At 31.5% G+C, this 14,634-nt stretch overlaps 1 protein-coding gene across 1 annotated transcript; it reads left to right on the top strand.

The window, feature by feature from the left end:
- Positions 1-7,448: 7,448 nt before the first annotated feature.
- On the top strand, positions 7,449-14,456 carry LOC116771565 (epidermal retinol dehydrogenase 2-like). The gene is made up of 7 exons (XM_032663451.2): positions 7,449-7,563; positions 10,699-10,974; positions 11,293-11,408; positions 11,795-11,914; positions 13,488-13,649; positions 13,930-14,129; positions 14,261-14,456. Exons 2-7 carry the CDS (start codon positions 10,704-10,706, stop codon positions 14,355-14,357), a joined length of 966 nt encoding a protein of 321 aa, XP_032519342.1. The 5' UTR covers positions 7,449-7,563; positions 10,699-10,703; the 3' UTR covers positions 14,358-14,456.
- Positions 14,457-14,634: the final 178 nt, after the last annotated feature.

The following is a 14,634-nucleotide window of genomic DNA, read 5'->3' on the forward strand; positions in this document are numbered from 1 at the left end:
AGCAGTCGGCGTACAAGTGCGGTCTGCGCGCGCAACTAGCACCCTCGCGGCGACCTTCGGCGGGTGTGTTTGTTAAAACAAACAACCTGCGTTCGAACTTCAAACAATTGTGAATGCGTTTTAATGGGAACTGTACATATTGAGAACAATGGCATAATCTTTTACAAGTTGAGATGTCTGTTTTTAATTGGATCTCTGATATTGTTTTTTATTTAAATCTTCAATCTTGTGAGATAATCGTACTATTATTCTAAATAATAAAAATTATCAAAATGATAATTATGCTGTATATTTTTTGTTAATGTTAGTGTAAGAAATATAATTTATTTACATATAGTTAGTGAATTTTAGATAATAAAACGAAATACTAAATAGTTTTAAATTATTATTTATTACTACTTGATTGAAAGAACTAAAATTATTGTTTCAAGTCGTTATAGTTTCTTGTTCTGTTTGAGTTCATTTTATATAAAACAGTTGATTAGGACAATTGAACTACATTTTAATCTACAGATTATATTAAGTTTATGCTTATCTCTCGCATTGTCACACTATAAACGATTCGTTTAGACTTTTACCCGGGACTTACACTCGCGTACGCGTCGCTAGACGAGGCACGAGCCGAAGATTACAATTTAAATGGTCGCTCGAGAGTGTAAATTACAGTTCTTATTACCAGTGCATTGAGAGTAGAATCGTTTGTAATTTACACTCTCGAGCGACTATTTAAAATGCCACCTTGTGCTTCGGCTTTCCCATTTATCAATAAATGACCTATAAAATGTTGCCACTTTATAGGTCATTTATTGATAAATGGGAAACGCTTCGCATATAGTTGGACGTTGTGAACTTGTGCTACGCGTACTTATTCATGGCTTGATAATGTTAAAATAAAAATCTAGAGAAGTAGTTTTTATTTCATTACTTACATAGCAAATGTTGTTAGCAGTTCAATTATATTTCTCCATATTTGGCTGTTTTATCCGGAGCTTGATATCCTATAATTAAAGGAAATATAATTTTTAATATACACATACATATCTATAGCTATAGGTCTTGTTATTAAACTATAATATACGGGCTAGTTCTGTCTTCATATTTGAAACACGCAATATTTGATATGTAAATAACAGCTTTTCCGCACAAGACTATTTGATTTTATTTTTAAACATTCCCTCCAAATAATTTATAAAGCGATTACCAAATTTAGGTTCTCATATACACACGCGAATTAAATAATGTTTTTTTTTTTAAGATTAGTTTATTTTTGTTATTAAAATAATTTTCTATGATTAGTATTTATACCCTTAAGATGGGTTCGATGGTCGAACTTAACATAGATTGTTTAGAGATTTTTATTCGTCTTAATAAAATATGATCATGCGCGATGTTATAATATGTATTAAAATTTGTAAGTTTTATATGATTAGAGGGTGGCCACTAATAGTAAGGGTGGAGCACCTACATGAAGATTTATTATTAGAGGAATTTATAACAATAATAGCACCGTTACAATGATTACAATTTCTGCCTTTATTAATTCTACCCTCCGAAATGGCTAAACCGATTTCCGTGAATATTTTATTAATCTATTTTCGGGAAATTATTTTAAAATAACTTGTTATTGTCTATCAGTTTATATGCATAAAAAATTACAAAACTCGAAGTTAGCATCATCATAATCATCCTCAGCCTATCGAAGCCCACTGCTGCGCAAAGGCCTCTTCTCTCATGGAGAAGGTTGGAGCATTAATCACCGCGCTTGCTCAAGACGGGTTGGCGATTTCAATCTTATAATTTGAAATTATAAAGACCAGGTTTCCTCACGATGTTTTCCTTCACCGTCTGTCAGTGGTGTCTAAATATTCTTAGAAAGTACATATGACTCGGAAAAGATCACATTGGTACTTGCCAGGTTTTGAACCCGCGCCCTCGCGTATGAGAGGCGGGCCTGTAACCTCTAGGCTACCACGACTTTCGTAGTTAGTTATTCTGTAAAACACTCGTACGAGCTATCGGTTAAAGTTCGTTTTAAATAGAGTAAACTTATAAAATATTTCAATATTTTACGTATATAGTTTTAAACATATATATGGATTTAATAAAAATATATAAATAACTGTGGGAATATATTTAAGTATAAACTCACATGTAATTGTCATTATATATAATAACAAAAAGATATTAAAGTTTTTTGCTAGTTTAACGCTGTAGAGTGTAGGGTAATTAACATTTTTTATGTTATTTATGTTCAATAATAAAAAAACTGGTTCCAATTAAGTTTATTTCTCATCCGGCTATAAAGTATCGTCATAGTTTAAAAAAATATAAGCATATTCAATAGTAATCAATATTGGTTACATCTATGTATTATGACAGTCTCGGTCAAAAACCAATTTTTTTAAAATGTGTTTCTAAATTTAAAATAAATATTCAAATTTGTTTAAAGTATAAAACACTTAATAATTTTCTTCAATTATATATTAATATGTTTTGGTGGTTATCTTATTATTAAAAAAAAAGACTCTCAGGATGTGATTGACTTTTTTCAAACACTTTAACAATGTTCAACGATAAAATGCCTAGTGTTGTACGTCGTGTTATAATAAATATAAAATATTTAAACTGCAAGAGAATATTATGTTTTCACATTTTCCATTGAGTAATCTATGTCTAAGCGTATTTTCTTTTTTCTACATAGAAGGCGGATACACGTGAAAACTCATGTGATAACATAATGAGGCAACGTCAACAACGAAGCAGACAGTCGGTTTCGCCTTGAATTTTAATTATACACCAAAAAAATATATGTTAACATAAAATTTGATTAAAGAAAATCTATTTTAAATGTTATTTATTTTATGTGTTATAAATTATATCTACGAAATGCACAGAACTTCCTTGATTTGTGTTTAAAGCAATAATTACAGTTTCCTGTATCTCTATCCCAAGTTTGCTGCGTCAAACTAAAAACGAAACGTTTCTTGTTTTTATTCAAAATAGTCACGCAATGGTCATCAAGGTAGTGTTATTAGTGAAAAACTGAAAACAGCCCGTATCGAGTTAGACGTGCGGACTTATCGTAAGGGTCCAGACACATTTAAAACGGAAACCGGAATTTCTTTTTTTTTAGAATGTTATCAGTAAATGCCGGATTTTCATTTCGTTAGTATGATAACGTCTATCACTATCACAAGTCATTTAAACTACTGATAGTTGTTACCAATATGGCGGCTAATGCAACTTCCCACACTTATTTGACAGGATATTTAAACACATTTTTGCGGCAACTTCCACTCGTGATTTGCAAAGGCACACTCGTTTTATCGTAGCTGCAGTTGGTTAACAGTGTTTGGAACATATGTCATTGTTATTTTTTTTAATTCCTTGTTTTATTTTCTACGTATTTTATAAATAATATTTGTTTTCAGAATGTTATCAACATGAAATATTTAATTAAAACAAAGTAACTTTTAAAATTCCCATGTTATATTATTATACATAACACATACTATTTGTCTACTATAATTTGTTATATGTACCTAATAAGTCTATCAATGTTCATATAGTTATTTGAACAAATTATAAATTCTTCATCACGATTCACTTCTTAGAACCTCTGTATTTAAACAAGGAAAAATGATTATGAAAAACTACTGAGAGTCGTTACAGTAATCATAGATACACATAAACATATGCATATATAAAAAGATTAAAATAATAATATTGAATTTTGAAAAGAATAAAATATAAAATCGAACGCCTGTCGCGCTCTTCGTAGCAATATTTCTGATTTAAGAAAATGATATTAAAATTACAGGTTGTTAAATAATGACTTATGTTAGAAACAAATACATTTGGCTATTATTATTATATATTTTATTCTATAGTCTTAGTGTAAAAGCCAAAAGATCTTAAATAAATTTAATATTTTTATTTAGGAAAAGATAAATATAAGGACGAACTTTATAACAACCTTTCACTACATCAAACTTTAAAACGTTTAGTAATAATTAGATTAGACTTTATCAATAAAATCTCATTTATTTTAGTGATACTTTTAAGTCACGCTACATACTTAGTGTCAGTTTTATAAATGACTGAATAAGTCCTATTTAACAATGCTGTTATTTTTCATATTAAAACATCTTGAATACGGGTTAGATATATATTATCTATAGTACTAGCATATTAAAGTACCGTATTGCTACAACGCGGTGAGATCGAATAGCATGTCAGCCATAACACGAATTTTGTCATATGGATGTTTTAGTGTGACCAAAACGAGTTGTGAACTTTTTTCCGCTCACTGAGCGTTTTCGATCATTGCATAACCTATATACAAATGTTAAGTTAGGTAAACAATACTGAATAATAAAGAGCTAAGGGACAAATGACATGTACTTTTAATATTTCGACAAATTAATCCAAACAGAGTATTCAACAAAAAAAGTGAAAAAAAACATACAGGTTAAAACATAAAATATAACAAAATTTTATTTAATTACATATACGGTTCAATAACGGTTATAAACAACATAAAATATGGTTTATTGAACCACATGATAAGTGGGATAATTTTCGGATCATAGATATTTTCTCTTAAAATGAAACGTATCCTTCAAGGGGGATTATCGTTGTCACGGATAAATTTCGTTTCTTGTCCTAAAAATGAAACAGTGTCGAAGTTTTAAAATGCAATGCACTTTTCTATTCAACATTTTTTTAACCCACGATAGAAAAACTGGGGTGTTAAAAGTTTGTCGTCGATGTCTCTGTGTTTGTGTGTGTGTCTATGGATCAAACTGATCTATCGATTTCGATGCGAATCTTTCGTTTGAAAGCCAGTTTCATTTCAGAGGTTCTCAGTTATGTTTTGTTAATATCTACTATCAACTATGTTCCGAAATTATGTAAGGCATTTTGGCCTATGATAACTTATTAAATGCCAGTTTAATTATCAGTTCAATCGCTAATGAAAATGATTGCGTAGTGTTTTTTTTTTATTTAATAGATATTTTTTAATAGTGAAGTGACTTCACCAATCAAGCATCTGTACAGAACATTGAAAAAGTGTGAAGTGTGTACGGTGTGGAAGTCTTACTTTAAGAGTTTTGAATAGCACAATTCATCAACTACAAGTTTGTAGGTACTAAATTGACATTTGATCTGTTTTAATTTTTTTTTATTTCTTATTGTTAATTGTTTTTTCGTTTTTACATCCTTTTTGTGTGTTAATACGATTTTTTTATTAAAGAGGTTTATAGTAGAGTGGAGTAATCTATAAAAAAACTCTTCACTAAGCTCTTCATTTACACTGCACTCGTCACTATTTTGCGTGTTATCCTTGAACAGGGCCCATGCACGTCTATGAATCATTCCTATTAAATGTACTGCCGAAACGAGTAAGTAATCACAATAATTAATGTTTAACGTAAAATTGTAATAAAATTTTGTTATTGACATAAAAACTTTTTTATATTTAAAAGAGCTATCTAAAATTTACATATAACAAACTCTGCTATAAGAATTAAACATCTACCCTTGATAAGAAGATACTCCAAATCTCTCACGTAATTCAAGATTTAAATTCAAATGTTGTGAAGAAATGACAGTTAGGCGATCGCTAGAAGCTGTCAATCACTCTAGATCTGTAGGCGTGGCAATGTGAATCTATTATTTTCAACTTATACTTTTATTCTCCAGAAGTAAGAAATAGCGTTTCTTTATAACTCTAACTTCCCGTCATGATGCCAAAGACAGATTAGATTTTGTTAGGGGCCGAAAACGTTAGATGTTATGTGAATATTTCCATCCTAAAATATGTATCACAATTAAGCCAAATTTCTTTAACATTTAAGCAATGGAGAGTACAAAATATGTAAAATTTATAACTACATTTACAATCTCGTCTTGTGCTTCGTCTCGTATCACAGCTCGCTCGCACCTCTGGATCTCTGCAAGGCGCGAGTCAAGACTTGAGACGAGCCGCGAGCGACAATTTACACTCGCACCTTGTGCTTCGGCTCGTGCCTCGTACGCGAGTGTAAATCAACTATATAACATGATAAATTCAAAAAAAGAAAATATATAACAACAAAAATGTGTAGCATTACATGTACAGAATTATCAGCGTACCTAAAAATAAGGGTCCTTAAGGTTGGCGAAATGTCAAGTTTTCAAAAATTCCTTGAAAGTTTTTTTCGTGAATATATTTTCTATTCTTTAATTACAAAGTGAAGTTTATTCAAACAAAAATATCTCGTCAGCCCTTAAAATTATATATTCACTTATTTAACATAAATTTACATCAACATTAGCATAATATGTTTGTTTGTGTATGTACTTATTTACAAATAGTTGACCCTGACTTTTAATATTGGGCAACTTCAAATTATACCATATTTTATACTTTTACAATTCATAATTGCCTTCTTTTAAGTGGAATAGAGCCATTGACCTTTATAACACAAAATTGAATATTTAAAACGTGATAAAAATAAAATTTAAATATTTTTTTTCAACAATTCAATGGATTTTATTGTAACCGTTTCATAAAAAACGTTCTAAGTTAATGTTATATATAAAATAATTATTATAGGCTGCTGGTTGATAAAATAAACATTATCACTAAACATTATCATTAAGAAATTATTTATAAAATGGCCTGATAAATAGAAAAAAAACATGCACTAACAAACAATCTGTGTCAATTTCTTTGGCACAAGCTCTCGAGAAATAAACACTTCTTTGGGCTATTAGGATTGCAGGACAATAGCTCGGCCTCGATTAATGGCTGAGTAACCATCTGCATATAAATCTACATTTAAATATTAGCTTGAGGTCTTCCAAGTTACACTCCAGCATTATTCAGAGCGTTAAGGATACGCCTTCTCAGTAATAGGTACGATCAGATTGTGTAATTCACTTCTATCACCAATATAACATTTCATGTATCATTAAATTAAAATTTATTTACAAAAAACATCGTGATTATTCCCGATAGCCATGATTATCGTCAACAATTAATATAAAATTTACCCATTATCTCAAAACGGTCACGAGTATTGCAGGAACACGAATACGATGATATTGTGTTTAATTAAATACATAAGTAAATATTTTATCCATGTAATAAAAATCAATTTAAATATATAATACATTTTTAGTTTTATATCTTTGTACATATGTAATTATTGGTACATACATGATACAATACATTTACTCCGTACAATTTTTAACTGTCAAATGTTAAAAAGTAGGCTACGATATGACCCTTACACTAAATATTCTATAATTATTAATATATTTATATTAAATTCAATAAGGTACCTTGGAAACTTAATTTTACTATAGGACTAGTTGTGCCCCGCTGTTACTACTGATATATCATTTCGATAATAAAACCTGGAGTATTTTTAATAAGAAAATCACTATAAAAATACCGTTAGCAGAGAAAGCTATACGGTTCTGTCCGCCTCAGTTGTAGGCCAGCCGGCGCGAGCACAACTTCTATAAACTCGTTTCCAGTAAGAATATTATAAGGATTTTTGTTTGTTTATGGTGAGTGCAGAACTAATACAGTTTTAATAATTCTATTTAGTTTAATCTACCATAGAAGCAATTAATGATTGACTGATTGTTTTATTAAAGTGAGTTAAAGGTCAAGTTAAAGTGGTACGGTCAAAGAATTTGTCATTAATATATCAAATAACATATGAGTTTAAATTAAATAGAATTAAAAGAAAGAAAAACACACTAAATATTAATATTTTTTAATCCTTCTCCTTAACTAAGTAAATCTGTGAAATGTGTGAAAAAAAATGTTTAATAAATAAAATGTGGTAGTGTATTACATTTTGTTCGACCTAAATATTTACATAATATATAAATTACGTTTCACTTAATAAAATACGAAATTCACTCTCACATTTAAAAAAATATTTTGTCTGTGGACAGAAAAGCCGCTAATATATTTGATTATTTATTTATAATCCTGTGAATTTAGCGATTTAATAATTAGTGTGGACTGAAGGATTATTTTTTCTTGTATAGAAATTTCATATAGGTATATAGGGGAAGATAAGAAAATGCATTTCCACTCGTATATTCTCGTTGACTGATCGTCTGAAGTCTCGTTGATATTTGACTTAATTATTGACTACATTCAATAAAAAGGTTACAAAAATTGCACAATTTCCCAGCAGTTTCGTAAATTAAATGTAAAAAAATTATTAACATATCTATTCACAGGAATTAATTAATCAAGAAAATTTCTGTAACCTCCTCACGAGTTCGCATCCTAACACTAGATCAGTTACGAGTTTAACATTTACAGTCGACGTTGCACTATCACGCGAGATGATTTTTGGATTTTCAATTTCTGTATTTAATTTTACGCAAATTCAAGTTCGTATTGCCACATAATCTTAAGGTAGGATATTGATTGAACGACGAGAAAAAGTTCGTATTTGATGTGACAATTTAAACTCGTGGTAGGCGAACTGGTATTGGCGGACAGATTTTTATAACATATACCTTATAAATGCTTCCACGTTTTGAAAACAGATCACGTTGAAGATTAATAATTCTTTAAGTATTTGATATAAGCCAATAATTTGTCAAAAATACGTGTGTGCGTGTGTCCGCGTGCGTGCGTATGTCTGTGTATGTATTACGTCTTTATGCATCGCAATTAAATACCAATAAAATCCAAGCTTAAAACAAATAAAGCCATAGAGAAAATGCATAACATTTTTATTAAAATCAGTCAAAGAAATCTGATCAAAGTTAAAAATAAATAAAACGAATGTGTTAAAATAAATATATTTCATACAATCGAACGTTTTCCTTTCGATTTGCAATATAAAACCTGGATGGCGGTCAAAGGCGTAATATTACAAACGTTAGTTATAGAAATACATTGTTGCAAAATTTGATCTTTTTTTATGTTTTGATAGCGTATAACATTATATATAATGTTGTATGAAATATAATGAAATATTCATTACTTGCACTGATAACTCAAGTGAATGTTCTTAGTGAGTTAGAAGTATAAATTCTAACCTAAACAACAATCTAAAACGTTCCGGAATTGTCTGACCTCAAGAGGTACACAACCCTATACAAGCCGAGTGACGTTCTCGTAACTTAAGTATAAAAAAATAAAACTGTCATTTTCTAAAATATATATAAAGGTGAAAATGTAATCTGTTTCCGACATCCTGCCACTTCTTTATTTTTAATTAATAAGACATAGAAAATATATTTTAAAATCAATTCTAGTATGCAGAATCATTACTATAATCATACTTTCAATACGAAATTAATTTATTGAAATGAACGTAGACTGCGGTAAATGTAAAGAAAAAAAATAATATTTTGTTTAATCTAAGCGTTAAATATTTCTTCAACAGTCTTATATAACAGTGGTATTGTAAAACTTAGCGACGTATAATTTAGATTTTTCTTCAGGAAGAGTCATTAAAGGTGAAGTTGCATCTGTGAACTCAATAAATCTCGTTTCTCTTAAGTTGTTCAACAAGTTTATTTCTAACTGCAATCACTCACGCATTGCTATTATATATATGTCTGTAGAACACTTAATTACAGCGTGTAAATATATACTACACCTAGGTTATCAATAAAAATCGGATTACAATTTACCATTTCTACTTATTTGTGTATAAGTAAATAGACTAAGTCATCTGACCATAACTTCTGTTACAATTTAAAGTAGCCTTTATATAGAGAGTATCAATTGTTTACAAATGTTTATCTTTCTATTGATGTGATTGCTCTGTATAAAATAGGCATGCCGTTAGGCGGTTGACATTAGTCAAGAATGAGTTACAGACTGCAGCCTGCAAGTAGCACATGACGTTATATAAAAAGTGATAAGCAAAAAAAAATTGTGTTAAAAGTAAAACATCTATTTAATCGTAATAAAGGGAAGGTCACGAAGAAAAACATATAATTGAGTGATAATTTAAACTAATAAAATGTTAATATTCATAATAGAAGTTCCAAAGAAGCTTTAAATGATGAATGAGTTAGAAAATAGTTTACCAAAAGCGGGCATTATCCGAATTCAGTGAATGTTTGATGAGATGTCATCTGTGAAAGCTAATGTCATTATGTACTATCCACGTAAACTTGAAGCAAAAATTTAAGTCGCGGACTTCATCAGAGAATTTTCATATAAAAATATATAGTACATACGTCAAAAATCGTTTCATCTCGTCTCCCCGAAATCGCGGGAAACGTCGGGAGTACGCAGTTTAAAATTAATTATTATTAAATTATTTTTTTTAATCTTAAAATTGTATGACTGAAAGTTCTAACTAATATGTTGAGAGTACTTTAAAAGAATTGCAAAGAACTTATTATTTACTTATTGTATAATAATTTTTACATTTAATTCTCATTATCAAACACGATTAAACGATTTTCTTATCCATAAAATAAATTTTTTAAAACTGTATCATAACGTTGCTCCCATATTAACGCGTCTTTTTTATAACCGTAATAAATTATTATGTACCTATATAACAAGCAGAAAGGGCTAGAGCCAAAAGCACTTATTTTTTATCGTTATAAGATATCGATCGATGTAAAGTTTATAATTATATAGGGTTAAAAAATTATAAGAATTTAAGAGGAATTCTTACATTAAAATTTTATTAATACTTATTTCAGATAAAATGTTGGAAGGCACGAAGATAAATTCCCCTTCCCAAATGTCGAGTATATTCGACATCGCCAAAGACACCGTTTTATTCCTCCTCCTTTCCTGTTACTATATATTAGAGTCCCTCTTTTGGACTCTCGTACCAAACATTATGAGGCCAATGAAGAGTCTTAAGGATGACGTTATTCTGATAACGGGCGGAGGCGGTGGCGTCGGCAGACAATTAGCTATTAGGTTAGCAAGACTTGGAGCTAGGGTCATCCTATGGGATATCAATAAAGAAGGTAAATAAAATCTATTCAAATATAAACGCCTCGTTATCTGTCGAGACATCTAAATTAGTTAATATAATTTGGGGTCAATGCAAACAGCATCGATCGTGGCTCGTGAAATTAATTGACGGCGTCGGAACTACTTTTTAATTATGCTTAAAAAAACATTTTCGTGAACTAATGTTTCACTGGAAAATTCCGTATCGTAGTTATTCCAGCCTTGGGAATCTTAATGGCATAAATGAAAGGTGGCCATTATGCGTTACATAGAACAATTTTGCAACATTATTATTTCAAGCTCTTGTGATATATTTTTATTCGTATTGGCAGCGCTAGAAAAATCCTGCAACGATTTAAAAGATGAAGGCTACGAAGTGAGAGGGGATGTTGTAGACCTAGCAGATAAAGAATCCGTTTACGCCGCTGCCGATAAAGTCAAGAAAGAGGTATAGAACGCAATATGTATTTATATGAAAATATTTATACATAGAATAATGCAGTAAACCATGAGTTAAAGAGATAAGAAATCGTAAATAACAGAGAATTACCGTTTGAAACAACGACAAAATAACCGTCAATTATAATATCATTTCGTATAATTACGCGACAATTTTAAATAAGTTATACAAACATTGCTTATGGTTACTATGAAGAAAAAAAATGTTTCTTACAACCTAAAAAAACATTACTTTGAAGATATAATAAGTATGTACATTGAAAGCTATCTTACGTAATAATAACTTAAAATGTTGTCATAAATAAATCATATGACAAACACGTGATGGTAAATGTATTTGATTTGTTTTATGTTTTCTTTGCATTTTAACCGCAGGTTGGAAAGGTTGATATTCTTATAAACAACGCTGGTGTCGTATTCGGTGAAACACTATTGGATCTTAGTGATACAGCTATAGAGACAACCTATAAAGTGAACATTTTAGCACATTACTGGGTAAGAAAACTAAGAAACTGAATAAATTTACATTGTCACACTTCGTATACGGAAAATTAACAGGTTTTCACTCATAAGTCTCTTCACATTACATATAATTATAGACGTAGCTTGTTGAATGTGAAACGGTAAACGCGTCGTTTCTAGTGTAATGTTACAAACTTGTGACAAACATAAAGACACAGATTAAAAAAGTTTTTTAATTTAAACTCTCTAACTGGCCAGTTATATGGGGTTTTCCAATAGGGACGCTTGAACTTTGACAGCTGATTGCGGCCATGTTGTTTGAGTGACAGCTGTCAAATGCAGTGTGTTATATTCATTCCGTCCTCCCAAACCACCATGGCAGGTTACAGTGTCGAGCAGCATGTGCAAATCATAAAATTGTTTTATGAAAATGGGTCTTCAGTTCGAGCAACGTTCCGCGCACTTCGCCCGTTTTACGGTCGCGATAATCGTCCTGCCGAGTCGACTATCCGTCGATTGGTGGACAAATTCGAGTCAACCGGGTCAGTTAACAATCAGCCGGTTCCAGTGCGTCAACGTAACGCGAGATCTGCCGAGAATATCGCCGCTGTGCGCGACAGTGTCCTCGAAAACCCGCGGCAGTCAATTCCGCGTCGCGCACAGGAACTCGGCCTTTCGCAGACGACAACTTGGCGAATTTTGCGTTGTGACTTGAGCCTGCACCCGTACAAGATCCAGCTGACCCAAGAGCTCAAGGTTAATGACCATAGACAGCGCCGTGTGTTCACTGACTGGGCATTAGAGCAGTTGGAAGTTGACGCCGATTTTGGCAAAAAAATCATCTTCAGCGACGAGGCGCATTTTTGGATGAATGGCTATGTCAACAAGCAAAATTGCCGTATTTGGGACGAGACCAATCCACACGAGGTTCACCAAGTGGCAATGCACCCGCAGAAAGTGACTGTTTGGTGCGGATTTTGGGCCGGAGGCGTGATTGGTCCGTATTTTTTCGAAAACGATAATGGTGTGGCCGTCACCAACCATAATTAATATATGATAACCAACTTCTTTTGGCCTGAAATCGAGAATATGGATCTGGAGAACATGTGGTTTCAACAGGACGGCGCTACGTGCCACACAGCACACGCTACGATGGAAGTTCTGCACGAGCAATTTCTGGACATGGTCATCTCGCGCGGAGGCGACGTGAACTGGCCACCGAGATCGTGCGATTTGACCCCGCTGGACTTTTTCTTGTGGGGTTTTCTTAAGTCGCAGGTCTATGCCAACAAGCCGCAAACCACCGATGCCCTCAAAGTCAACATACGCCACGCCATCGATCAAATACAGCCCGATTTGTGCGCCAGAGTCATCGAAAATTGGACCTTTCGTGTGCGCGCCACCAACCGAAGCCGTGGCGGTCATTTGAATGATGTCATATTTCATACATAATGGGGTCGATAGACCTTCCAAATAAAAAAAAAATTTCGCAAATATCTTTCCTACATGTATTTTTTTTGCATTTCAAAGATCAAGCGCCCTTAATGGAAAACCCTATATTTCACAAGACATGTTAGTCCTTAAAAAGTATATTTATTTTTCACAGACGACGAAGTCTTTTCTTCCGGACATGATCAATTCTGGAAAAGGTCATATAGTCACTGTAGGTTCGGTCGCAGGCTTGCTTGGAACGTACCGCTGTACAGATTACAGCGCCACTAAGTTTGCTACAGTCGGCTTTCATGAAAGCCTTTTCACAGAGTTGAGAGTAAGATACTTATTTATTCATAATTTTGTATGATTTAATTTAAATTTAATGTCAAAATAGTTTTAGTACATTTATAAGAATAAAACTAACCTGTTTAAATACTAGAGATTGGCCCTAATATGTAAAAAAATAATTCATTTGTATTTTGTACATATATATGGATTGTGTTATAACTACTTACTGTTCATAAATGTTTTCCCAACCTTAGTAAAATGTCATACAAATTGTATAATTATTATGTTTATACATTAATAACCTCCTAACGTTGTTACTTTTGTAGGCCCATGGTCATAACACAATATACTCGACCCTGGTTTGCCCGTATTACATCAACACGGGTATGTTTGATGGTGTAACTCCTCGTCTCATGCCGATGTTGGAACCGGACTACGTAGCGGAGACTATGATCGATTCCATAAGGAAAAACGAGGTCAACTGCATTATGCCCGGATCTGTCAGATATCTTTTGCCTTTGAAGTGGTATGACATTTTAATTATTGCATAAATATTGTCACACCATCAAAAAACCTAATATATTCTTGTTATATAACAAATTTATTATATTATATTATATTCTCGTGTAGATGTAATCGGATATTTGTTTTTCACAGCTTGCTTCCAGCAAAAATGTGTTGGGATCTAATGCACAGAGTAATGAAAGGGCCACAGTCTATGATGCATTTAAAAAGAAAACCTAAATTGACTTAACTACAGTATACGACGATTCATAATTTTTATATACATAAATATTAAATTAAGACTGAATATTAACAAAAAATTTTTAATAATAAAAACATTGCTGCATAATTAATATATTTAATTTTCTGTTATTTAAACATTCGAAATGTAATTTAGAAACATCGGAATATTAAAAAAAAAAACTGTCTTTATAGTTGGCAGTATAAAATTTTTAATACATTTTTTATAAAGCATATGAGTTATTTTACTTTTACGATAAACATACATATTAATATATGACTAGTTA

The sequence above is a fragment of the Danaus plexippus genome, chromosome 17, assembly GCF_018135715.1.
Source record: "Danaus plexippus chromosome 17, MEX_DaPlex, whole genome shotgun sequence".
NCBI lineage: Eukaryota > Metazoa > Arthropoda > Insecta > Lepidoptera > Nymphalidae > Danaus > Danaus plexippus.